General features: G+C 41.0%; 1 protein-coding gene across 2 annotated transcripts in view; it reads left to right on the top strand.

Annotated features, from left to right (window-relative positions):
* Nucleotides 1-27,464, top strand: part of LOC122562310 (E3 ubiquitin-protein ligase UHRF1-like) — a 179,955-nt gene that overhangs the window by 121,643 nt on the left and 30,848 nt on the right. For both annotated transcript variants that reach the window (XM_043715177.1, XM_043715167.1), the window contains 4 exons: nucleotides 10,537-10,646; nucleotides 10,769-10,955; nucleotides 14,255-14,378; nucleotides 15,298-15,405. In XM_043715177.1, the coding sequence (XP_043571112.1) occupies nucleotides 10,537-10,646; nucleotides 10,769-10,955; nucleotides 14,255-14,378; nucleotides 15,298-15,405 (529 nt within the window). The remainder of the gene's footprint in view (nucleotides 1-10,536; nucleotides 10,647-10,768; nucleotides 10,956-14,254; nucleotides 14,379-15,297; nucleotides 15,406-27,464) is intronic.

Here is a 27,464-nt window from a genome sequence, read left to right as displayed (position 1 = left end):
CCTGTACAAAAAGGATGGATTGCAGCTCAATCGGAAGGGGACTAATATACTGGCAGGGAGATTTGCTAAAGCTGCTCAGAGGATTTAAACTAGGAATGGAGGTTTCAGACCCAGGGAGATAGTGAGGAAAGAGATCAATCTGAGACTGGTGCAGTTGAGAAAAGAAGTGTGCCAAACAGTCCGGGCAGGCAGGGACAAAGAGGAGAACAAGGTAGGACTAATACTTGAGCTTCTTGCATTGAAATAAATGAATTTTAACAGGGAAGGCAGATGAACTTAGCATGGTTGGGAAAATGGGACTGGGATATCATAGCAATTACAGAAACGTGGCTCAGCGTTGGACATGATTGGCAAGTTAATGTTCCAGGATATAAATGCTACAGGAACGACAGAAAGGGAGGCAAGAGAGGAGGGGGAGTGGCATATTTGATAAGGGATAGCATTACGGCTGTACTGAGGGGGGATATTCCCAGAAATACATCCAAGGAAGGTATTTGGGTGGAACTGAGAAATAAGGAAGGGGATGATCACCTTATTGGGATTGTATTATAGCCCCCCTCCCCCCTGCCAATAGAGGGAAATTGAGAAAGAAATGTGTAAGGAGATTTCAGTTATCTGTAAGAATAATATGGTGGTTATGGTAGGGGATTTTAACTGTCCAAACATAGACTGGGACTACCATAGTGTTAAGGGTTAGTTGGAGAGGAATTTTAAGTGTACAAGAACATTTTCTTATTTCAGTATGTGGATGTACCTAAGAGAGAAGGTGCAAAACTTGACCTACTCTTGGTAAATAAGGCAGGGCAGATGAAGGGACGGCTGGAAAATGGGAAGCCTTCAGAAATGAGATAATGAGAGTCCAGAGAAAGTATATTCCTGTTGGGGTGAAAGGAAAGGCTGGATGACTAAAGAAATTAATGGTTTGGTTAAGAAAAAGAAGGAAGCATATGTCAAGTATGGACAGGATAGATCGAGTGAATCGTTAGAGTATAAAGGCAGTAGGAGTATATTTAAGAGGGAAATCAACAGGACAAAAAGGCGATATGAGATAGAGTTAAGGAGAATCCAGAGGGTTTTTACAAATATATTAAAAACAAAGTGGTAACTAGGGAGAGAATAGGGCCTGTCAAAGATCAGCAAGGCGGCCTTTGTGTTCAGGAGATACTGAACGAGTATTTTGCATCAATGTTTACTGTGGAAAAATACATGGAAGATATAGAATGTAGGGAAATAGATGGTGACATCTTGAAAAATGTCCTTATTATAGAGGACCAAGTGCTGGATGTCTTGAAATGCATAAAAGTGGATAAATCCCCAGGACTTGATCAGGTGCACCCTAGAACTCTGTGCAGAGCTAGGGAAGTGATTGCTGGGCCCCTCACTGAGATATTTGTATCATCAATATTCACAGGTGAGGTTCTGGAAGACTGGAGGTTGGCTACTGTGGTACCACTATTTAATAAAGGTGGTAAGGGCAAGCCAGGGAACTATAAACCGGTGAGCCTGACTTTGGTGGTGGGCAAGTTCTTGGAGAGAATCCTGAGGGACAGGATGTACATGTATTTGGAAAGGCATGTATTTGATTAGGAATAGTCAACATGGCTTTATGTGTGGGAAGTCATGTCTCACAAACTTGATTGATTTTGTTGAAGAAGTAACAAAGAGGATTGATGAGGGCAGAGCGGTAGATGTGATGTATATGGACTTTAGTAAGGCGTTCGACAAGGTTCCCCATGGGGAGACTGGTTAGCAAGGTTCGATCTAATGGAATACAGGGAGAATTATCCATTTGGATGCAGAACTGGCTTAAAGGTGGAAGACAGACGGTGGTGGTGGAGGGTTGTTTTTCAGACTGGAGGCCTGTGACTAATGGAGTGCCATAAGGATTAGTGTTGGGTCCACAAGGTTCGATCTAATGGAATACAGGGAGAATTATCCATTTGGATAATTCAATTATCCAATTGCAGAACTGGCTTAAAGGTAGAAGACAGACGGTGGTGGTGGAGGGTTGTTTTTCAGACTGGAGGCCTGTGACTAATGGAGTGCCATAAGGATTAGTGTTGGGTCCACTACTTTTCATTGTGTATATAGAGCATAAGAGGTGTAATTAGTAAGTTTGCAGATGACACCAAAATTGGAGGTGCCGTGGACAGCGAAGAAGGTTACCTTGGATTACAACAGGATCTTGATCAGATTGGCCAGTGGGCTGAGGAGTGGCAAATGCAGTTTAATTTAGATAAATGCAAGGTGCTGCAAATCTTAGCGGGACTTATACACTTAATGGTAAGGTCCTAGGGAGTGTTGTTGAACAAAGAGACCTTGGAGTGCAGGTTCATAGCTCCTTGAAAGTGGAGTCGCAGGTAGATAGGATAGTGAAGAAGGCATTTGGTATGCTTTCCTTTATTGGTCAGAGTATTAATTGCAGGAGTTGGGAGGTCATGTTGCCACTGTACAGGACATTGATTAGGCCACTGATGGAAAATTGCATGCAATTCTTGTTTCCTTCCTAGCAGAAGGATGTTGTGAAACTTGAAAGGGTTCAGAAAAGTTTTATAAGGATGTTGCCAGGTTTGGAGGATTTGAGCTTTAGGGAGACGTTGAATAGCTTGGACTGTTTTCCCTGGAGCGTTGGAGGCTGAGGGGTGACCTTTATAGAGGTTTATATAATCATGAAGGGCTTGGATAGGATAAATAGACAAAGTTTCTTCCCAGGGGTGGGGGATGTCCAGAATTAGAGGGCATAGGTTTAGGGTGAGAGGGGAAAAATATAAAAGAGACCTAAGGGGCAACGTTTTCACGCAGAGGGTAGTGCATGTAAAGAATGAGCTGCTAGAGGAAGTGGTGGAGGCTAATACAATTGCAACATTTAAAAGGCATCTGGATGGATATTTGAATAGGAAGGGTTTGGAGGGGTATTGGCCAAGTGCTGGCAAATGGAACTACATTGGGTTGGTATATCTGGTCGGCATGGACAAATTGGACCGAAGGGTCTGTTTCCATGCTGTACATCTCTATGACTCTGCCCCACAGCTTTCTGTGGGAATGAGTTCCAAAGACACTCAACCCTTGGAGAAGAAATTCCTCCTCACCTCAGTCTTAAATTGGCACCCCTTCGTTCTGAGACTATGCTGTCTGGTCATAGATGCTCCCATGAGGGGAAACATCCTCTCAGCATTTACGCTGTCAAATCCCTTAAGAATACTTTGTTTCATTGAGGTCACTTTTCATTCTTCTAAATTCCAACGAGTAGAGCCTCAACCTGTTTAGTCTTTGCTATAAGACAATGCCTCCATGGTTCGAACCCTGCCATGGCAGATGGTGGAATTGGAATTCAATAAACATCTGGAATTTAGAATTGAATGATGACCATAAATTCATTGTCGATTGTTGGAAAAACTATCGGGTTCACGATTGTCCTTTAGGCAAGGAAATTGCCATCCTTACCTAGTCTGGCCTACATGTGACTGGACCCACACCAATGCAGTTGACTTTTAACTGCCTTTGAATGGGATGGGCAATAAATGCTGGCCTAGCCAGCAATGCCCTCATCCTGTGAATGAAAGAATAAACAAAACAGGAATTATCCAAGTGAACTTTCTCTGAACTGCCTCCAGTGAAATTGTATTGTTTCTTAAATTAAGGGTTGAAGACTGTTTATAGCAGTCAAGATGTGGTCTTACCAGCACTTTATATAGTTGCAGTAAGATTTCTTTACTCTGTTACTCCAACCCCCTTGAAGTAATCACTGTAAAGAGTGCCAGTCCTGAAGAGTGCAACATTTTAATTTGAGACCCACATTGTTGGCTGCAAGCTTTCCAAGACATCTGTATCATGATTAGCTGCATGATGATGTCCATGCTTAAGCACTGCCATCGTAAACAGGCAGAATGTAAACTTTATCAGATTTTCCATTTCCCCTATGAGCTAAAGAAATGATTAATTTATGTCAAGTTTAGTGTATCCTTACCATTGGCTATCATGTTAAAAGTGGGAGATCTATGGAGTTAGTGTTGGGTGCCGGCACTGTCCTGACACTCTTTATTATCTATTCCCATTGGAAATTATTAAGTTGAAATGACACTAAGCACTATGCTCCTTTTTCATTAATCCATCTTGCTGATATGAATGATCAGATCAAAAGCCCTGTAATTAACACGGTATCACAGTGCTCAGAACCATCCAGTGATTTGATAGATATCTGAGCAAAATGTCTTCTCATGGTGCTGTCTTCCAGTAACAGATACCCAGGCCTCTGCAAAGAGTGGCTCACCTGCCTGGATAGGGTCCTGAAAAGCTTCGAGTAACCATGGAGGTGTTTTCAAAATGCATATTTGTCACTTTAACTGCTGAGAGGGAAAGGGGATAAAATCAAGGCGAAGAAGAGTACAGGAAAGAGAAAAGCATGAGCAATATGACACACCGTTGTGTTTTGTTGGTGCAAATGGGCTGCATGGTGTTTGTTGCCATTCTTCTACTTGAATTACAACAGACCACCAAGTTATGCAGACTAGAACTAATAGCACAGAACAATTGGTTGCATAAGAATAATCCACAGACAACTAAGTATTGAAATTTATCACTCAGTGTGGGGCAAGAGGGAATATGTGCACCCATAGTGCTTTTACGGAGAAAGTTCCAGGATTTTGACCCAGTGATAGTGAAAGGGTGGTGATATATTTTCAAGTCAAGAAGATGTGCGACTTGGATGCTCTGATACATTTCAGCTTTTGCCCTTCCAGGTAGTAGAGGTCATGGGTTTAAAAGATGCTGTCGGAAGAATTTTGGTTAATCTCTGCAGTGGAGCTTATAAATGGTATACATTGCTACTGCTGTGTGTCAGTGACAGAGAGAGTGCATGTTTGTAGATCTGGTGCTAATCAAGCGATTTGCATGGTGTCAACCTTCTTGAGTGTTGTTGGAGTTGCACCCATTCGGGCAAGTGGGGAGTAATCCATCATACCCTGACTTGTGCCTTGTAGGTTGTGGACTGTCTTTGGGGAGTCAGGAGATGAGTTACTCCCCGTAGAACTTCAAGCCTCTTATTTGCTCTTGTAGCCACTGTATGTACATGGCTAGTCCAGTTCAATGGTAACTCCCAGATTGTTGATAGTGTGGAATTCAGCAATGGCAATGCCATTGGATGTCCAGGAGGGATGGTTAGATTCTCACTTGAGAAATGGAAATGGATATTGTCACGCATTTATGCATCACGTATGGTGCTTGTGACTTTTCAGCATCCAGGTCCAGCTGCATATGAACACAGGCTGCTTTAGTATCAGAGGAGATATCAATGGTATTAAGCATTATGTTTGAGAGCTCACCCACCTTACAATGACAGGAAGGTCATTGATGAAACAGCTGAAGGCGGTTGGGTCCAGGACACTCCTCTGAGGATCTCCTACAGAGATTTCCTGGGACTGAGATGGTTGACATCCATAACCATCTTCGTTTGTGTCAGGTATGACTCTAATCAGCAGAGACATGCCCATTGACTCCAGTTTTGCTGTGACTTCTTCATGCCACACTTGGCCAAATACAGTCTTGGTGTTAATAGTTGTCAGTTTCACATTTTCTCTGGCATTCATCTCTCTCATCCATGTTTGAGCCAAGACTGTAATGAGGCAGGAATTGAATATCCCTGATGAATCCCTGACAGTCAGTGAGCAGGTTCTTGCTGAACAGGTAGCCTTTGCTAGCAGTGTGTTAAGCAGGTGCTGTTTGATAGCATTTTTAACAACTCTTGCATCATTTTTCTGATGATTCTAGTCAATGTACAACATTGTCAGGTAGATCCTGGTGTTGCAGCTGCACTGGAACAGTGTTCTGGAGCTTACATCTGCAGTATTATTGCTGGATGTTCTCCTGTTTCATAGTTTTTTCAAGATCTAGTGACTTCACCTGTTCTTGATGTCATGAGGAGTAAATTGAATTGGCAGAAATCTGGCATCCATGATGCTAGAGACACCCACTTATCTACTGGATACTTCTGGCTGAAGGATTTTGATTTGGGACAGTATTGCTGCATTGACTATACTTTTAAAGTGATGACCTGCTATCTTTTTCTGTTTTTTTTTAAACCAAAATTGGTGCTGTGCTGAATGAATGCAAACATTTGTATATTTGTACATTTTGGCTCCATGCTGTTTGATCCTCTTGTCAGTAATAATCATTAATGTGTGTGATATTGTTACAGTTCTTTTAACTCTCAATCTGTTTTGTAACATAACAAAAGAAAATTGCCATAATATTGTGGTGATTACTGTGGAAGATAGTGCTGTTCTTCAAAGATTTATTCAAAAATCTGTCTGTAAATATATTTTTAATACAAGATCATCAATACATTGAATTAAGTGAACAAAACTTTATCAAGGGATGAAATATTGACTGTATAGAAGTGAATAATCCTGAGTTACTAAACATTTAATACCAGTATAACTTGCTTGGAATAAGTTTCCAATGGTTTAGTTGTCAACATGGGTCTGAAACCCCTATAATTGTAGGCTTTATCATTGTCATATTGTATTGGTGCACCCGAGCATACAAGGATGAGTGCTTTCACTGAAAATAGATTCATTACAGAAAATACTGTTTTTTTGAGGGTTGATCTCAATCTCAAGACAGCTTTACCAACAACTGGTCACTGTTAAATTTCCAAGTACTTGCAACAAATTTAACAGTGTGATCTCAATTTGAAAAGAAGACCAACATGCTAGAAATGTCTGCATAATTATCTTTATGTAAAGTCGTTCAAGAGTGAAAATACAATTGTGAAGTTTAATTGAAATAAATTTATAAAAGAATTATAACTGTGAATTTTTTTATTATGACGAATGCTGAATCTTAAAATAGATTATAATTAGTAGAGGCGTGTTAACCCAATAGCACAGCTGCATAATCCACTAACTTCCCAGCATTCCTAGTTTAGGAGCTGAGAAGGGATTGTCAAGGTGAGCAGTTAAAGTGAGCTATAACCAGGTAAGTAAGAGAACAGCATACAGCCATGTTGAGGAGTTTTGAAAGATTGCTTTCATTGTAATCTCCAACTGTTATTGTCAGTGGAATTGTGCTGAAGCATTAAAATTAATCTGCACTGAAGTCTGATTTATTAGTACACAAAATAAGGACACGGTGTGAAGGTAGTAACATGTTATTGAGTTAGTCAGAGAGATGTACTGCACAGAAACAGACTCTTCGGTCCAACTCATCCATGCCGATCTGATGTCCTAAATAAATCTAATCCCATTTGCCAGCATTTAGCTCATAATCCTCTAAACCCTTCATATTCATATACCTATCCAACTGCTTTTTAAATATTATAATTATACCAGCTTCCACCACTTTCTGTGGCAGTTCAGTCCATATACGTACCACCCTCTGTATGAAAAAGTTGCTCTTCAGTCCCTTTTAAATCTTTCCCTCCCACCCTAAACTTAAGCCCTCTAGCTCTGGACTTCCCCATCCTAGAGAAAAGACTTTGTCTATTTGCCCTATCCATGATTGTATAAATCTCTACTGGGTCACCCCTCTGCCTCTGTGCTCCAGGGAAAACAGCCTCACCTATTCAGCCTCTCCCTATAGCTATGACTCCACTTTCAAGGAGCCTGCACTCCCAAGGGCGCTCTGTTCAGTAACACTCCCCCGGATTTGTCATTAAGCGCATATGTCTTTCCCTGATTTGCCTTTTCAAAACATCACACCTCATATTTATGTAAATTAAACACCATCTGCCACGTCTCGGCCCATTGGCCCATCTGATCAAAATGCTGAGATATGTGTTGCTGGAAAAGTGCAGCAGCATCTTTATCAAGGGATGAAATATTTTGATCTCCAGCATCTGCAGTCCTCACTTTCGCCTGTATGCTGAGATAGCCTTCTTTGCTGTCCACCACACCTCCAATTTTGGTGTCACCTGCAAACTTTCTATAAACATACCTGCTATGTTCACATCCAAATCATTTATATAAATGACAAAAAGGAATGGACCCAGCACCGATCCTTGTGGCACACCACTGGTCACAGGCCTCCAGTCTGAAAAGCAACCCTCCACCACCACCCTCTGTCTTTTACCTTTGAGCCAGTTTTGTCTCCAAATGGCTAGTTTTCCCTAGATTCCATGAGATCTCATCTTTGCCAACCAGTCTACCATGAGGAACCTTGTCGAATGCCTTACTGAAGTTCAGTCACATTCACTGCTCTGCCTCTGCTCTTTGCTACTTCTTCAAAAAACTTAATTAAGTTAGTGATTCGCAATTTCCCATGCACAAAGCCATGTTGACTATCCCAAATCGGTCCTTGTCTTTCCAAGTCCATGTACAACCTGTCTGTCAGGGCTCCCTCCAACAACTATCCACCACCGATGTCAGGCTCACTGGTCTACAGTTCCCTGGTTTTACCTTATCATCTTTCTTAAACTGTGGCACCACATTAGCCAACCTCCAGTCTTCAGGCACCTCACCTGTGACTATCGATGATACAAATATCTCAGCAAGGGGCCTAGCAATCGCTTGCCCAGCCTCTCCGAGTTCTAGGGTACACCTACCTGATCAGGTCCTAGGGATTTATTCACCTTTATGCATTTTAAGATTGGCAGCACCTCCTCCTCTGTAGTATGGACATTTTTCAAGATGTTGTTATTTATTTCCCCATGTTCTATTTCTTCTATATCCTTCTCCACATTAAATACTGATGCAAAATACTCGTTTAGCATTTCTCCCCTCTCCTGCAATTCCACACATAGGCAGTCTTGATTATCTTTTAAGGGCCCTATTCTGTCCCTAGTTACTCTTTTGTCCTTGATGTATTTGGGGAATCCCTTTAGATTCTCCTTAACTGTATTTGCCAAAGCTATCTCATACCCCCTTTTTGCCCTCCTGATCTCCCTCTTACGTATACCCCTACTGCCTTTTAACTCTTCTCAGGATTCATAGCCTGCCTGCCTTTTTCTTGACCAAAACCTCGATTTCTCTAGTCATTCAGTATTCCATACACCTACCAGCCTTGTCCTTTACCCTAACAGGAACATACAGTCTCTGGACTCTCCATCGCAGTTTTGAATGCTTTCCATTTTCCAACCGTCCCTTTACCTTCGAACATTTCCCCCCTCTCCCCTGTCCCACCCAAATCAATTTGCCTAATGCAGTCTAAATTGGCCTTCCTCCAATTCAGAACTTTAACTTTTAGATCCAGTCTATCCTTCTCCATCACTATTTAAAAACTAATAACATTATGGTCACTTGATCCCCATACTGCTCCCCACTATCACCACAGTCACGTACCCTGCCTTATTTCCCAAGAGTAGTCATGTTTAGCACCTTCCTTAGTATGTACATCCACATACTGAATCAAAGTTTTCTTGGACACATTCAACAAATTCCTCTTCATCCAACCCCTAATGCTCAGGCTGTCCTAAGGCTTTGTGCATGGGTAAGTTAAACACCCCTGCCATTACCATCCTACTATTCTTAGAGATAACTGAGATCTTCTTCCAAATTTGTTTCTGAATTTCTTGACTATTGGGGGGGGGGGGAGATCTACAGTACAATAATCCCTTTCTTATTTCCCAGTTCCACCCAAATAACTTCCCTGGACGTATTCCCAGGAATTTCCTCTCTAAGTGCAGTCGTAATGTTATCCCTAATCAGAAACGTTACTCCGTCTCCTCTCTTGCCCCCTTTCTACCCTTCCAATAGCACTTATACCCTGGAACATTATGCTACCAGTCCTGTCCATCCCTGAGTCACATCTCTGTAATTGCTATAATGTTCCATATTCACTGTTGAAGATTTACAAAAAGAAAGAGCCACTTAGTTGCTCCCCAGTTGTCAGCTCTTCCCAAAAGTTTCTCCAAGGTCTACAGTTGGCTTACTTTTGCTCCTGATTATTATGTTTGTACGATCCACTCATTATCGTTGAAGGTGACAGCATTTTTAGTCTTTTTACCTAGCTAAATGTTATACAATGATTTAAAAATAAATAAATAAATCTAAGAGTTGACCAGTTTCTGGCATTTTTTGAATTAATGGTTTATTAAGTTGTGACAGAATAGCGCACTTGTGTATGGCAACGTATCATTCAGGATTTCACTCTGTAAATTCAGAATTTTCATCTGGCCTCTGTTACATTGTGCACATTTAAAAAGCATTGGAAACTTTGATAAGGACTACCTCATTTGGCATAATATGGTTATTTGGGGTAGACACTGTAATAGGGGATATTGTGAATAGCAACGTCAGACAGGTAACCTGTTTGAAATTTTTAAATTTTGCGAGGGAAGAATTACTTTGAGAGGCAATACCTTTAAGTGCATTTGCATAAATGGGAATTTTTTATTGTTAGTTTTGAAGAGGAATACTTTTAAACTTTTAACGTTTATCTTCAGACTGTGATGGAATTGGTACAGATGAGAAAACTGAAACGATGATTAATTGCGTGCATGGATGAAATGTGTTCCTTTTTACATGTCTAAGGGCTTTTCCAGAAGTCCTGAGTGAATTTTGAATGTCTCAGCCAACTTATGGCTTTATTTCTGTTTTACAGTGGCCCATTAGATATGATAGGTGACTGCAAGATACCATTTTTGGATGAAATATACAAGATTGAGAGACCTGGAGCCGATCCGATAACACTAGCTGATGGACAATTTAAGAGTATGTGGCTATTCCTGCACGGGGAGAATTAAACAAAGCATTCAGTCACCCCTGTGGATGGTGTTTGATTCGAGAAATTGTTTTTGTTCCCATACCCTTTTTCTCCCCCTCCCCCTCTCCAGGGAAGAGTGGCCCTGAATGTAAATACTGCAAGGCGGATCCAGAGAAAGAATGCAGATTTTGCGCCTGTCGATTATGTGGTGGAAAGCAGGATCCGGATATGCAGCTGCTGTGTGATGAGTGTAATATGGCGTATCACATATACTGCTTGAACCCACCCCTCAGCAAGATACCAGATGATGAGGACTGGTAATTTTTTTATTTATTTATTGAGGGATGAGGAAAGGGAAGAACAGGAGACTCTTTAGGACTCATTCGTCATCACCAGTGACGATTTAGGTCTGACTCTGATTTTAACTAAAACCACAATTTCTGAGTGTGGAAGCTGTGTTTCGGCCAGTTGTATTGTGCAGATTTCTCTCAAGAGCAGCTTTTTCTGTACTAATAAGATCTGCAAGTAAATTGTAGTTACAGCTATAATGACAGCACTTATACCATTAGTGTCTCTGAATTTTACTTGTATATGACTAAAGAGGAATTTCACCATGACTTATGGTCAGTGCGACAAGATGATAAAGATGCACCAGAATTAAGAGCCAAAGTAAGCTATGGTAATAGAAGATGAAAATTTTATAAACGAAAGAGAGATTCCTGAATGCAGAGGCACACAGACTGAAGACTGAACAACTGATAGGACAGAAAAAGGGAGGTACGTTATCGACTAGTGTTGGAAGAGAGTAGTGCACAAAGTGCCATGGGCAACGTAGAGGATTTACGAAGCTAGAGGGTAACATAATGTTATGGACAAAATGGTGACAAAGGATTTTAAAATTCTCACATTTGGGGAGGTGGACAACCAGTGGATATTGACTTGACTATTACTTATCTCACCTTCTGTGTGCTTATTTCTATCTGTAATTCTTATAATGTCTTCTACCATCAGACAATTTGAAATTGTTGTTTTTCAACCATTTGACTCCCTTTCACAGTTCCCTTGCCAGTGCGATTTCTGGCCCCCCCAACCTTCTACTCCTGGCTGAACTTATTCTTGCCTATGTATTTGCAATAACTTCCTGTTTTTCATCTCTAACATTCTACAGTTGTGGGATTTTCTAATTCTCCAAATCTCAGTTTTCTTGCCTTTGCCTTTGTGTGTATCTACTGCTTGACTTTTTTATTTTCCTAACTTTTTCTGCATACTTTAGTTTTATCATGTTATTTCTGCTAATGTTCCTCTATTAACATATTGTTTCCAATCTGTTTACTCCTATATCTGCTACAATATTTGTTTGTCTTTCAGTTTCTAGCCTAGCAAACCATTATGGCTGAAATATAGCTCTCATTGCTCTGACCTGAATTAATCTGTATTTCTAGAATCTTCTGTTAATCATTTCTCAATTTGGATATGTGCAGCATCTATTACTAAAACGCTTTGTTCCAAAAAGGGAATTTACTGTTGCTTCTTCTAGCATAGTCTCCTCTTGTGAATTTATAAATGGAAACAATTATTTTGGAGTATTTAGACCACTTTCCCACATAGTCTTAGAGAGACTGACTGATATAAACACTGCTCCGTCCCAATTCCAGACTCCTATCACAAAACATTGACCAGGGTCTCTATGTGCACCACCAACTCAGGCAGCAAATTCCAGGTAGGCCCCCACCTTCTGTGTAAAAACGTTTTTCCTCATGCCCCCTCTCATTCTTCTGCCACTAGGCTTGAATTGATGACCCCTGGTTTTTGAACTGTCTGCCAAGGGAAACCGTCTCTTCCTGTCTACTATATCTCAACCCCTCACAATTCTGTATACCTCAAGTATGTCACCTCACAGATTTCTCTGTTCCAAGGAAAACAACCCCAACATCTCCAAACTCTCCTCCATAGCTACAGTTCTCCAGCCATGGCAATATTCCAATAAATCTTCTGTTGCACTATCTCCAGACCAATTCATCCTTCCTTTAATGTGGTGACCAGAACTGCACACAATTCTACAATTGTGGCCCCACCAGTGTCTTGTACAGTTTCATCATTATATCCTTACTCATGTGTTCTATACTTCTGCCAATGAAGGAAAGCATTCCACATGCCTTCTTTACAACCTAATCTACCTGTACAGTTAGCATGCACATCAAGATCTCTCACTTCATCTGTATTCCCTTCTACTGTTTGAGCTCCCTTGATGGACTCCAAGATGGAAGAGCAGTGTAGCACAGCAATGTGTGGGCTCCTACCCGGAGCTCATCTGCTGCATCTGTTTTTACTTCTTTTATTCTCAATTTAATCTACTTACCTTCTGTGGAGAGTGGGTTTGCACGGTATGGAGGAGATCAGCGATGAGATGAGTGAGATACTCCAGCATCTGTGGTGGTGAGAACAGGCAGCATAAGACAGCAGCAAGAATAGGGTGCGTTCAGCACCGACTGGAGGCGAGGACCGGTGTTGTCTGCTCAAAGAAGTGCAATGTTGAACTTTTTATTTCTTTATTTTTCTAATTTATTCCTACGATCCTCTACCTAAGATTCTTTGTACCTAAGATGGCGCCGTAAGTGGCGACTTTGTAAACTTTTCACTGCATTTGTGAGTACATGACAATTAACCTAATCCTAATTCTGTTCCAAATGTAATACCTTACAATTATCAGAGTTGAATTCCATTTGACACTTTCCTGCTTGCTCCACCAGCCCATCTATATCATTTTGAAGCCTACAGTTATCCTCTATAGTGCCTACACGTGGTCTGTTTTTGTGCCAGTTTCCTAGTTGTGCCTCCCCACATGTTCAACTCCATGACAAATCAGTTAGTTTTGAGGTTGGTTTTAACCTCAGCCTGTCTGTAGAAAGAGAAGTCACACTTATACCTATTCTCCTTATGGAAAGATGACAGGTAACCTTCAGTTGATTCCTAATAGGCTTTTTAGATGGAAGGTCATTTGGACTGCTGACAAATGACAATCGTGAGTTGGCTCAAGTCTGAGCTTTCACAAAATACAGTAGAGTTGACTGCAGTGCAATCTTAGTAAATCAGTGCTGTTATCTGTTGAGCGGTGGAGTAGCCCAATGGGCCAAGTGGCCTATTCCTGATCCCTAATTCGTGGAAGTGTCTACAATGTTACTTGCATTGAAGTCCCAATCTGAACCAGATTACCCAGAGAACTGGTTGGGAAAAGTCAGTCTTTTCTTAAACATAACTGCTCAAACAAATTCCAAGAGCGGGCCAAACACAAGTTGCTTATCTCTCCCCTATTTTTGATCAAGGCTTTAAGAAAATTAAAACCATTGGGAAAATGGAATGAAGTTTATGATTGAACTTGAAAGCACAATGTCTCATAAGTTATTTATGAAGATTTTATGCATCTTCAATGTCATTGTTGTTGATGTTAAATGTTGATCAGGCTTAATGTACCATGAGTTAATTTAAGAGAATTAACGCTGTCCGGTATTTAGTTGCGCTGTTGTGTTGTATTTCATTGTTTAGGTTCAATCGTTGGTTTTAAGTGACTTGTGGATTTGATTTTTTCAATAAAGCCTGTAAAATTGTGTACTTGTAGGTATTGCCCCTCCTGTAAGAATGATACAAGTGAAGTTGTGCGAGCAGGGGAAAAACTGAAACAAAGTAAGAAGAAGGCCAAGATGCCATCTGCCAGCACTGCAAGTCAGAGAGACTGGGGCAAGGTATGGAACACTTGTCCATTTCAGTTGAGTGCATGCACATTCAATTGTGGTGCTGTTTGTAAGTCGAAGAGTGTGGTGCTGGAAAAGCACAACTGGTGAGGCAGCATCTGAGGAGCAGGAGAATCGACGTTTTGGGCATAATCCCTTCATCAGGAATGAGGCTTGTGGGCCAAGGGGGCACATCTGACAGAAATTTGCCTGTACTTCCATACATGTCATCTACTGTATCCGTTGCACCTGATGTGGTCTCCTGTACTTTGGGGAGACAGGATGGCAACTTGCAGATCGTTTCAGAGAACATCTCTGGGACACTCGCACCAACCAACCCCACCTCCCTGTGCCTGAACATTTTAACTCACCCTTCCACTCCGAAGGGCATGCAGGTGCTCGGCCACCTCTATCGCCAAACCCTAACCACCCGATGCCTGAAGGAAGAGCGCCTCATCTTCTGCCTTGGGACCCTCCAACCTCATGAGAGCAATGTGGATTTCACCGGTTTCCCCATTTCCCCTGCCCCCACTTCATCCCAGTTCCAACCTTCCAACTTGGCACCAGCCTCTTGAATGGTCCTACTTGTCCATCTTCCTTCCCACCTATCTGCTCCATCCTCCTCTCCAACCTATCACTTTCACCCCCACCTTCATCTACCTATCGAATTCTCAGCCACCTCCCCCCAAGCCCACACCCTCCCATTTGCCTCTCAGTCTCCTTGGCCCACAATCCTCATTCCTGATAAAGGGCTTCTGCCCAAAACGTCGATTCTCCAGCTCCTCAGATGCTGCCCGACCGGCTGTGCTTTTCAAGCAGCACACTCTTCGACTCTGATCTCTAGCATCTGCAGTCCTCACTTTCTCCCTGCTTTTTGTAAGTGTCAGTTGGATTACTAATATACCTTTCATCGATCTATGTTGTCATTCAGGGTATGGCCTGTGTTGGTCGCACAAAGGAATGCACAATAGTTCCTTCCAACCATTATGGTCCCATACCTGGCACTCCTGTTGGCACAATGTGGAAGTTCAGAGTTCAGGTATGCAGTAGCATTCATTTGTTTATTTTTCACTTCTCAGCATAATATTCATTGTTAATTTTAATTTAGCCACAAGATTCAGAAATTTATAAATTCATGAGAAGTAGAACCTGTAAGTACAAATTCAGTCATAGAATCCTAGAAACCCTGCAGTGTGGAAGCAGGTCATTTGGCCCAATAAGTCCACAGCGACCCTCCAAAGAGCACTCCACCAGACCTACCCCTACTACTCTACCCCTGTAACTCTAAGACTATTTTAACATGGTCAGTCCACCTAACCTGCACATCTTTGCCCTGTGGGAGAAAACTGGAGCATCTGGCAGAAATCCATGCAGGTATAGAGAAAATATGCAAACTCCACATAGACAGTTACCAGAGAGTGGAATCGAACCTGGATCACTCGTGCTGTGAGGCAGCAGTGCTAACCTCTGGGCCACCATGTCACCCCAATGATTCTATTCTATGTTCAGTTTGTAGGAAGAACACAACTACCTATTACACCATGACACTTTACTAATTCAGTCTTGTTTTTAAAGAAGAAAATAAACATTTAATGCTTGTGAAGTCTTCCAGATATTTCAAATTTGACAACTTTACGCACAGAAGCACAAGACAGAATTACTGTTCTTCAGTACAATTCTGCCCCCATCATTATTAGCTAATCGTGATCTTTCTGGTTTAAGATTGAATTTTATAAAAGGATCAAGAACTTTGTCATTTCAACAATCATAGGCAAGGAAATATTGATTAAATCTATTGGCACACCTGAGGAGGGAGATTCCACAAAGATGAGCTTTTTGGGAGGAAATGAGAACATTACTTCCTGAAAATGACAATTTCTAGGGGTTCCTGCTAAACAAATGTTCCATATTAATGTTACCTAGTAAAAGCAGTACAATGCAACATTTGTGTCAAAGATCACTCTTCAGTTGCAGCTTCCTTGATGATCAATACAGTCCAAAGATGCATATGTTAGGTGGATTGGCTATGCTGAATTGTCTGACGTGTCCAGGGATATGTAAGCTAAGTGGGTTAGCCATGATAAATGCAGGGTTACGGAGATAGAAGAGGGGGCCGGGTCTGAGTGGGATGCTATTCAGAGGGTCAGTGCAGACTCAGTGCGTCAAATAGCTTATTTCTGCACTGCAGGGATTTGATGATTCTATGAATGCCTGGAAACATCCACTAATTTTGTCATTGTGAGGCAGTAATGGAGATCTGAGACCTGATGCTGCTACTATAATCATTGTGTTTAACGTCTTGTCACTGAAACATTGCCTATGGTACATGCATTAAATCTTTTGAGATAATGGATATTTTCACATCTCAGTAAAATTTTGTAGGTAGCTTTCTTCCTTGTCCTGGATGCAATGCTGTTTGGGATAAGGGGAAATCTGTGTACACTGTATCTGTTTATAGTGGATTCCACTTGTGAGGAAAAGTTCAAAATATCTTAATTTAAATTTTGTATGCTTCTGATACTTGTGGCTCAGAACAAATGGGTTGCATTGTCATCAGCTGATTTGGAGTACTGACCGTTAAGCTGCCTTATCCATAGTCTTTGCAAAACCTTGATCTGAAAGATGCCTTTCAAGATCAGGTTAATGACTGGTTTCAACCAAGCTTCCTGCATCCTGTTGCTCTTATTCTGGGCACATCTCATACATTGGTCACCTGGAATTGGATAAGAGCTAAATTCTAATGAAGCCACTCTGCTGGAAGAGGCTGTCTTTCTATACTGGATAGATTGCAAGCTGTGCTAGTTTAAGACTAAACTGTACTAACTGGAGAGCTAAAAGAAGCTGGTGCATTATTAAATCCAATGTTTATAACACCGAAGCCAGGAAGATTTTCACCATGCAGCAATCTGTAAATAGCTGTAAGACCTAGTTCGTTTTGATTGGTTCAATTAAAAGGGAAATTATGCAGGAGCTTTAATTGCTGACTGATCCAATTCTGTTTCACACCATCAACATCTTTTTAAATAATCTCACTATTTTAGCCAGCGTTTTTTATGGGATTTCACCAGCGATCATGGTCCTAGGCTTTATGAGTGAACTTTACTCAGTTCACATGGTACCCTTAAGGATTCCATAGGGAATCAGACTGATGCAGCTGTGTCACTCTGTCATTACAGAAGTGTTGTTCAATGATGTAAGCAGTCTACAGACATCAGGAATGGTGGAAGCATTGTCTCTAATTTAGAATGAGTGCAGTTTTATCTCTGCTGTTTTGGATTCAGCAGCAGTTATCAGTATTCTGTACTGCAGTTGATGAATTCCGAAGTAGAATTTGTCATTTCTCACAAATTCTAAAAGCACTTCTTCACTTATCACAACACTGACTCCACATTAATCAAAGCGTGATAGACATATAGTGTCAGCTAGAGTACAGTAGGCATCTGTCCTTAGCCCCCTTTTCTCTGTTATTCCATGCGGTTCTCTCTCCTCCCCCCGCCTCCACACACACACACACACACACAGCTAGCAGGTAGTTTTAGATATTGAGGTATTGAGGAATACTAATTTTAACTTATTACCTCTTCTATCTACACAACAATGTTTAGAGTCATAGAGGTTTTACAGTGTGGAAAGAGGCCCTTCAGCCATTATGTCAATGCCGGTCATCAAACATCCATTTTTATTTACCATTATTATAGTAGAGTATACTAAGCCTTTATACAGGAGTATTATTGAACTAGATTTAATACTGGCTCAGCTGGAAAATATTAGAGCTTAATGTCATGGATCTTGGGCAGTGTCTTAAAGGTAGAATGAGATATAAAGAGGCGGAGAGATTTATGGACGGAATTCTAGAATTTAAGACCATAAGATATAGGAGCAGAATTAGGCCATTCAGTGCATTGGGTCTTTTGTGCCATTCAGTCATAGCCAATATGTTCCTCAACTCCATTCTCCTGCCTTGTCCCTGTAACCCTTGATCTCCTTACAATACACAAATCTATATACAGGGAACCTCGATTATCTGAATGAGATGAGTGGGCACTATTTTGTTCGGATAATCGATTATTCGCTTAACAACTAAATGCCTTTCCTCTGGGGTTTGGAGTTTTTAAAGTCTGCTCCCTGTTCAGGAGACTAGCAGCAGCACATAGCATGCAAGACCCCATCCCCAACATCGCCTCCAACACCGACCCAGTTGCCCACACTGCAACCCCGTCCCACCATCCAACACCGCTCCCAACCCCATCCAACATCGCCCCCCTGTCCAACCCCGCCCCCTCTCTGGGGCAGCCAGACTGTACACTAACAACAAGACTGCTGCTGCAGGTGCCTTTGTGTGGTAAGTCTCCAAATAGAGCGCGCGCATACAAACACACACAACTTTTATCTGCAACTTTTTGACAGGTTCAACGTTTTCCCTGTACAGGACAATGTTGGAGAGATTATCTGGGGACAGTGGTTTAGAGTACACCCCTCTGTAGAACTCCAGGGAAAGTGTTGGGAGAGAGAGAGAGCAGGAGGTCAGTCATTTGGAGATGCTGCCTGTTTAATAACTAAACAAAAGGTTCACGCACTGTTGGAAACGTGTCTTCTATCGGGACCTCGAGATCTCCTTCGGATAATTGGTATTCGGATAATCGAGGTTCCTCTGTATATCTGTTTTAAATATACATAATGACTTGGCCTTCACAGCCCTCTGCAGCAATGATTCTACAGATTAACCATCCACTGAATGAAGAAATTCCTTCTCATCTCAGTTCTAAATGGTCATCCCGTCATTCTGAGCCTGTGCCCTAAGAGTCTAGTCTCTCCTATTAGTGGAAATATCTTCTCAACATCCACTCTATCTGGGCTTCTCAGCATTCTGTAAGTTTCATTGAATCCCTCTAATTCTTCTAAACTCCAATCAAGTGCAGACCCAGACACTTCAACCTTCTCATATGTCAAGCCCTTCATCCCAGAATCATTCTTGTAAACCTCCTCTCCAATGCCAACACATCCATCTTGGATGAGATTGTGGAGTACTTGGGGATCAGAACTGCTCATGATATTCTAAATGCGGTCTAACCAGAGCCATGTATAGCATCTGCAGTACATTTTTGCTCTCGCATCTAGCCCTCTGAGATGAATGCAAACATTGCATTTGCAATCCTAATTGCCAACTGAATCTGCATGTTAACTTTAAGAGCATCCGAAATTAGAACTCCCAAGTCTTTTTGTGCTTCAGATTTCCGAAGCCTTTCCCCATTTAGAAAATAGTCTACTCCTCTATTCTTCCTACCAGAGTGCATAATCTCACACTTTCCCACGTAGTATTCAATCTGCCACTTCTTCACCTACTCTCTTCACCTGTACAAATCCTTTCATCTATCTTTGTGTCAATTGCAAACTTAGCAACAACACTCAGTTCCTTCATCCAGATCATCAGTGTATAACATGAATAGCAGTGGTCCCAATGCGGACCCCTGCAGAACTTCACTAGTACTATCTGTCATACTGAAAAAGACCTCTTCATTCCTATTCCCTGCCTTTTGCCAGTCAGCCCTCCTCTATTCAGAGTCCATACAGTGTGATGCTAGAAAAAGCACCATGTCAATACCTTGCCCCCCCCCCCCCCCACCAAGTACACCTTGGCAAAGGCCTTATGGAAATCCAAATAGATCATGTCCACTGCCTGTCCTTTGTCTAACTTGCTCATTATCTCATCAAAGAATTCCAATAGATTTGTCAGACGTGACTCCCTCTTGACCAAGCCGTATTGACTCAACTCTATTTTACCATGTACCTCAAAGTACACCGCAATCTCATCTTGGAACCCAGGCTGGTGAAGCCACAGGCACCAATAGCAGAACAGTTATGTTAAAAGGCTGGAGTTGGAAGAATGTAGATATTTGGTAGGGTTTCAGGGCTGTAACTAATTAGAAACATGCGGAAGTTTTCTTAATCAAAGGCAATCAATTCAGTGAAAAGTAGTGGTAAGACAGAAGATTGGGCAGAATATATATAAAAAAAAAAGAACGACTTTGAGAATAATAAGGAACAAGAAGTGAGAGAACAAGAAGAAACTATTTAGAAGTGCAAAGACAAAATGTAAAAAATTTCTACAAGTACTTAAGAGAAAAGTATCAATGATCCTTTAGATAACGAGTTTGAGGAATTAACGATTAATAAAGAAATGGTGAATGAAGTTAACAATAGATATTTAAACCTCTCCAATATAGGGGATACAATGCTATCTGAGAAACAGTTATGAATTATGAAGTGAAAGGGAGGAACTTAAAGCTATTTCAATTGCCAGAGAAGGGGCCCTGAGAAGCTAATACGATTAAAAACTGATACATCTTCAAGTTCTGATGAATTTCATGTTACTGAGTTTAAAAAATAAAGTGGCCCTTAAAATAGAAAGATGCATTAGTTTTAATTTTCCAATATTTATTAGATCCTGGAAAGTACTTTTGAGATTGGAAAATAGCAATTACAACTCCTCTATTCAAGTTAAAAAAGGAGACATTAAGAAGGACACTACAAGCGAGTTAGCTGAACATCTGTCAAAGGCAAAATGGTCGGATTTTTAATTAAGGAGGATAGAGTGAGGTTTTTAGAAAGTCTGAGTGTAATCAGAGTCAACATTATTTTGTGAAAGGGAAATCATATTTAACTGATCTACTCAAGTCCTTTGAGGAAGTAACAAGCAACATGGATGAAGGGAAACCTGTGGGAATGTTGTAGTTGGGTATCTGGAAGGCATTGGGCAAGGCGCCACATTAAAGATTACTTTGCTAAATAGGAAATAATGGTGTAGTTGATAAGATATTAGCTTGGAAAGAGGATTAACGAACTGACAGAAAACAGGCAGAAATGTACATAATTGCCAAAGGTCAGGTGAAAGGATAGCATGGTGGCTCAGTGGTTAGCACTGCTGCCTCTCAGCACCAGGAATCCGGGTTCAGTTCCGTCCTTGGGCTGTGTGAGTTTGCATGTTCTCCCAATGTCTGTGTGGGTTCTAATGGTGTAGTTGATAAGATATTAGCTTGGAAAGAGGATTAACAAACTGACAGAAAACAGGCAGAAATGTACATAATTGCCAAAGGTGGTCAGGTGAAAGGATAGCATGGTGGCTCAGTGGTTAGCACTGCTGCCTCTCAGCACCGCTGCCTCTCAGCACCAGGAATCCGGGTTCAGTTCCGTCCTTGGGCTGTGTGAGTTTGCATGTTCTCCCAATGTCTGTGTGGGTTCCTGCCAGGTGCTCTGGTTTCCTCCCATTGACCAAAGATGTGCATGTTAGGTGAATTGGCCACGCTAAATTGCCCATAGTGTTCAGGGATGTGTAGGTTAGGTGTGTTAGCCATGGGAAATGTAAAATTATTGGGAAAGGGTAGGAGGATGGGACTGGGTGGGATGATCTTCAGAGGATTGCTGTGGACGTGTTAGGCCGAATGGCCTGTTTCCACACACTATGGATTCTATGGAAAAAAGCAGTGCTGAGGCCTCAACTGTTTACAATCAGACTTTGTGAAGGGACTAAATGTATTGTTGCTAAATTTGCTGATAATGCAAAGTTGGTTATGAAGCTAAGTCATGAAGAACGCACAGAGTTTGCAAAGGGATATATTTAAGTTATTTTACACCACTGGAACAGGCGGGACTTGAATCCCTGCCTCCACACTTAGGGTTGGGGATGCTTCAATGATTTACATCATTGGCGTTTAGGAGTATGAGAGTGTGATTTTTGAATCGAAAAGTCCCCTCAGAATCTTATATAAGGTGCATGTTGAAAGGATATTTCTCATTGTGGGAGAATCTGGAGGACCCAGGTTAAAAATAAGGGATCTTCCATCTAAGACAAACATTGGAACATTTTTGAGGCTCAAACATCAAGGGAACTGTATTCAAGATTGATAGAGACCGATTTATTGAATATTTTAAGGTGGAAATAGATAAATTATGGACTAACAAAAAAACCAAAGGTTATCGGAGTAGATGGGAATGTAAACTTAAGTCCATATTCACAGTGGTCATCAGGGTTTTATTGAATGATGGAGTAGACTGGAGGGTCTGAATAGCCTACCTATGCCCCTAATTTGTAAGTAACTGCTCATTCTTGTTAAGACGCTTAAAACCTTATGTCAGACTGTTATAATATCTCCTTACATGGCTTGGTGTCATACCTTGTTTTATAATGTTCCTGTGAAGTGTCTTGGATTGCTTCATTTCATTAAAGGTGATATATAAATTTAGGTTATTGTTATGAAACAACTTCTCAAGATAACCACATTTTGCTATAGCGTTGAAAGGATTACATATGTCTGTACTCACGTGTAATGCAAATCTTCAGTTTAATTTCGCAGAGAACAATTATGCATGATGCTCAATCTAAGCTCTTCCTCATCACCAGTTTGTATCCTAAAATATGGGTTATAAGATTCCACTCAGTATTTAACCAGGGATGTACAGCACAGCAATGTGTTTAGGGCTTGGCTATGTTTGGATTCCTGGAAAATATCAGCTTCAGGATTTCTGCTATTGTATGCATTTCGTTAACGTGAATTGGCTGTAATGTGATTGACAAATTGGGGACACTGTTTCTAAAGTGCAAACTTCTAAAATATGTGTTGGCTGTAACGCGATTATATCGCCAACACTTTAAGAACTGTTTCTAAAGAGTGATTTTTCTATAATGCAGGGTTGCACAAGAATGCAACCATCATGTTATAGAAGAACTATCTGTAGATAGCTGCAGTGAGGCAGCATAAATAACAACAAATTCTGGTCGCATTTCTTGCATATTCATTGTAGTGATTTGTGTTTTTTTGCCCTGTGTTACATAAAAAGTTTCAGTTGTAGGAAAGAAACAAACTAAATTGCAGAGTGTAATTTCAATGAGTAACAGGATTTTAAAATTTAAACCAATTTGGAGATTTTGATCATTTTATTGCTTTGAAGAGGTCTCTGGGACCACTTATTTATTTGGATGTTTGAGTTTTCAGTTTTCTTAAAGTTTTGTAGTTTGGCTCTACTTAAATTTTAGGAAGTTGTGTATATTTTCCTGGAATTACATCTCCCTCACTAAGTTCTTTTTGAGAAATGCATAAAGCAAATGAAGCATATCTGTTTCTATAGGTGTTTTTAGTAGCAAGTCAATACAGTAGTAATTCCATGGAATTCTTTAGTATGGAGAGCTTTTGAGGCTGGATTGTTGTAGTATATTCAAGATTGAGATCAACAGATCTTTGCTCAGTTAAGAAATCAACAGTTAACAAGAACAGGCAGGAAAGTGGTGTTGAGGATTATCCTATCAACTGTGATCTTATTAAATGGCATAGCACACTCAATGGGCTGAATGACCTACTTCTGGCCCTCTAGCCTATGGTCTTATAATTGTACATCTTCTAAATTTAAATTTGTGAAATGTTCTGTCAAAAGGCTTATTTGGGCACACTTAGCATTTTAAATCTGAGATCATTTCTTGGTTTCAGTTGGGTCTTATTGTTTTTTGTATGGTCACAAAGTAAGAACAGTGGAAATGACGTTCCAATTTATATTTTTAGTACAACCTCAAGTTGATCTTTTTTTCCCAGAACAGCATAAACATTTTCAATTGTGACGTTTTTTTTGCAATGGCCCAAGGCAAAGTAATGACTAATTCATTGGTGAATATCCAATGACTAATTAAATGGTTTCTACACTGCTAAGGCTTTTGGAAAAAAAGGAACAGGTTAAGTCTTGTTCAACCTGGTATGTAATCAGATTCCACTTATAGTATATTTAAGGGTACCACATTTGAGATACACCACATACAGTCACTAAATGTTACTATTTAGTTACAGCTGCAACATAGGGCACTACCATTTACAGCTCATCCCTAACAACTGTTAAAATATCTCTGGATTTTTCTCTATCCCAAGTTCCCTCCTTTCAGTGGTTTCTAAAATATGTGGAGGATGTCGAGTGAAGCAGAAGGTTTTATTACTTGCTTGGTATTACAATCATTCTTAAATTATATATGTAGCCAATCCTTGCGATTGCATTGTTCCAGAGAAGAAGTGGTTAATTAAAGTTGGTTAATTTCAATTTGACTTTGAATCACAATGAATGGGCATCATTAAGTAGAATTATATCAAATAGGGAAGACAGAAATGGACAATTCCTCTGCTAATGCTCCTCTCCAGCTACTACCGACTGGTCCCACCTAACACTGTTAGCATAACCCTGTGTTCCTTTTATCTTTATGTTTATCCTCTTTCTATACCACTCACCACAACTACTCACTGGAATTGAGTTTCATATTCCCACCACTCCCTGGGTAAAGAAGTGATTTCTGAATTTTCTAGGTTTTCTCATAATCATTTGGAATTGGCTAATGAATAGCTGGGATCATTTTCAGAGTAATTTTGAGGATTTCAACTTATAAGTAGTGAAGTGATGGGGCCACGAATATTTGCAATATATATTAATGATTTGGATGAGGAAAACTTATGTACTGTAGAAAAGTTTGTGTATGACGTAAAATAGGTCAGAAGGCAAGTAGTGAGAAAGACACAGAGTCTGCAGAAGGATATAGACAGGTTATGTGAGTGGGCAAAAGCTTGACATTGGACTATAATATGGGCAAATGGCTTTTTGGAGCAGTTTGTGGTGGAGTCCACTAGGGAACAGGCAATACTGGATTTAATGTTGTGCAACGAGGCAGACTTGATAATGATGCTTAAGGTGAAGGTCGTGGGCGGCACGGTAACACAGTGGTTAGCACTGCTGCCTCACAGCGCCAGAGCCCCGGGTTCAATTCCCGCCTCAGGCGACTGATTGTGTGGAGTTTGCACATTCTCCCCGTGTCTGCGTGGGTTTCCTCCGGGTGCTCCGGTTTCCTCCCACAGTCCAAAAATGTGCAGGTGAGGTGAATTGGCCATGCTAAATTGCCCGTAGTGTTAGGTAAGGGGTAAATGTAGGGGTATAGGTGGGTTGCGCTTCGGCGGGTCGGTGTGGACTTGTTGGGCCGAAGGGCCTGTTTCCACACTGTAATGTAATCTAATCTAATCTAATCCGAACCCTTAGGAGGCAGTGATCATAATATGATTGAATTTACTCTGCAATTTGAGAGGGAGAACAAAGAATGAGCGGTAACGGTATTACAGCTGAATAAAGGCAACTACAGAGGCATAAGGGAGGAGCTGACCAGAATTGACTGGGAGAGGAGCCTAGCAGGCAAGACAGTGGAACAGCAATGGCAGGAGTGAATTACTCTGTGAGTAATTCAGGAGACACAGCAGAGATTCATCCTGAGGAAAAAGAAACATTGTACAGGGAGGATGAGGCAACCATGGCTGACTGGGGAAGTCAGGGATAGCAAAAAAGCAAAAGTGAAAACATATAATGTGGCGAAAGACAGTGGGAAGAATTGGAAAGACCAATAGAGGGCAACAAAAAAAGAAATAAGAAGGGAGAAGATGAAATATGAGGGTAAGCTAGCCAATAATATAAAGGAAGACAGTAAGAGTCTCTTTTAGATATATAAAGGGAAAAAAAAGAGGCAAAAATGAACGTTGGATCACTGGAAAATGATACTGGAGAGAAAGTAATGGAGAACAAGGAAATGGCTAAGGAACTGAATAATTACTTTGCGTCAATCTTCACGGTGTAAGACACAAGTTTTATCCCAAAGATTGAAGAGAATGAAGGTGCAGATCTGAGTATGGTGGTCATCACCAAAGAGAAGGTGCTAGGAAAGCTGAGTGGCCTGAAGGTGGATAAATACTTGGACCAGGTGGACTACACCCCAGCGTTCTAAGGGAGATAGCTGAAGAGATAGTGGAGGCGTTAGTGGTGAGCTTTCAGGAATTGCTAGAATCAGTGAGGGTCCGAGAGGACTGGAAAATTGCTCATGTAACCCCCCTGATTAAGAGAAGAGTAAGACAAAAGGTGGGAAATTATAGGCAGATTAGCTTAACCTCAGTCGTTCGTAAGATTTTGGAGTCCATTGTGAAGGATGAGATTTCTGAATACTTGGAAGTGCATGGTAAAATAGGGTAAAGTCAGCATGGTTTCATCAAGGGACGGTCATGCCTGACAAATCTGATAGAATTCTTTGGTCTAACCTGCTTGTTATTTCCTCAAAGAAAGCCAATGGATGTTATCTATCTGGAATTCAAAAAGAATTTTAGCAAGGTGCCGTACAGAAGACTACTGAGTAAGATAAGGGCCCATGGTATCAGAGGCAAGGTGCTAGCATGGATAGACGCCTGGCTGTCTGGCAGGAAGCAGACAGTGGGGATAAAAGTGTCTTTCTCAAGATGGCAGCTAATGACAAGTTCCACAAGGCTCAGTGTTGGGACCACAACTTTTCACTTTATACATTAACGATTTAGGTGAAGGAACTGAGGGCATTCTGGCTAAGTTTGCAGACTTTCCTCAGATATGTAGAGGAACAGGTAGCACTGGGGAGACTTCAGAAGGATTTGGACAAGTTAGAAGAGTGGGCAAAGAAGTGGCAGATGGAGTATGACATGGGAAAGTGTGACACCATGCACTTTGGTAGGAAGATTGGAAGCATGGACTGTCTTCTAAATGAGGACAAAAATCAGAAGTCTGAAGTGCAAAGAGGTTTGGGAATTCTATTTCAGGATTCTCTCAAGGTAAACTTGCAGGTTGAGTCAGTAGTTAGGAAGGCAAATGCAATGATGTTATTTATTTTGAGAAGGTTTGAATATGAAAGCAGGGATGTACTTCTGAGGATCTAGAAGGCCTTTGGTTAGACAACATTTGAAGTTTTATGCACAGTTTAGGGCCCCATGTCTCAAGAAGGATGTACTGGCCCTGGAGCGTATTTAGAGGAGGTGCATGACAATGGTCCCAGGAATGAAAAGCTTAACATATGAAGAACGAGGGTGTAGGTTTGCTCGCTGAGCTGTAGCTTTGATATCCAGACGTTTCATTACCTGGCTAGGTAACATCATCAGTGGCGACCTCCAAATGAAGCGAAGCTGTTATCTCCTGCTTTCTATTTATATCTTTCTCCTGGATGGGGTTCCTGGGGTTTGTGGTGATGTCATTTCCTGTTGATTTTCTGAGGGGTTGATAGATGGCATCTAGATCTATGTG

This window comes from Chiloscyllium plagiosum, chromosome 2, assembly GCF_004010195.1.
Source record: "Chiloscyllium plagiosum isolate BGI_BamShark_2017 chromosome 2, ASM401019v2, whole genome shotgun sequence".
NCBI classification, from domain to species: Eukaryota; Metazoa; Chordata; class Chondrichthyes; order Orectolobiformes; family Hemiscylliidae; genus Chiloscyllium; species Chiloscyllium plagiosum.
Note: the sequence above shows the minus strand (reverse complement) of the source record. Positions and strands in the feature narration are given on the sequence as shown.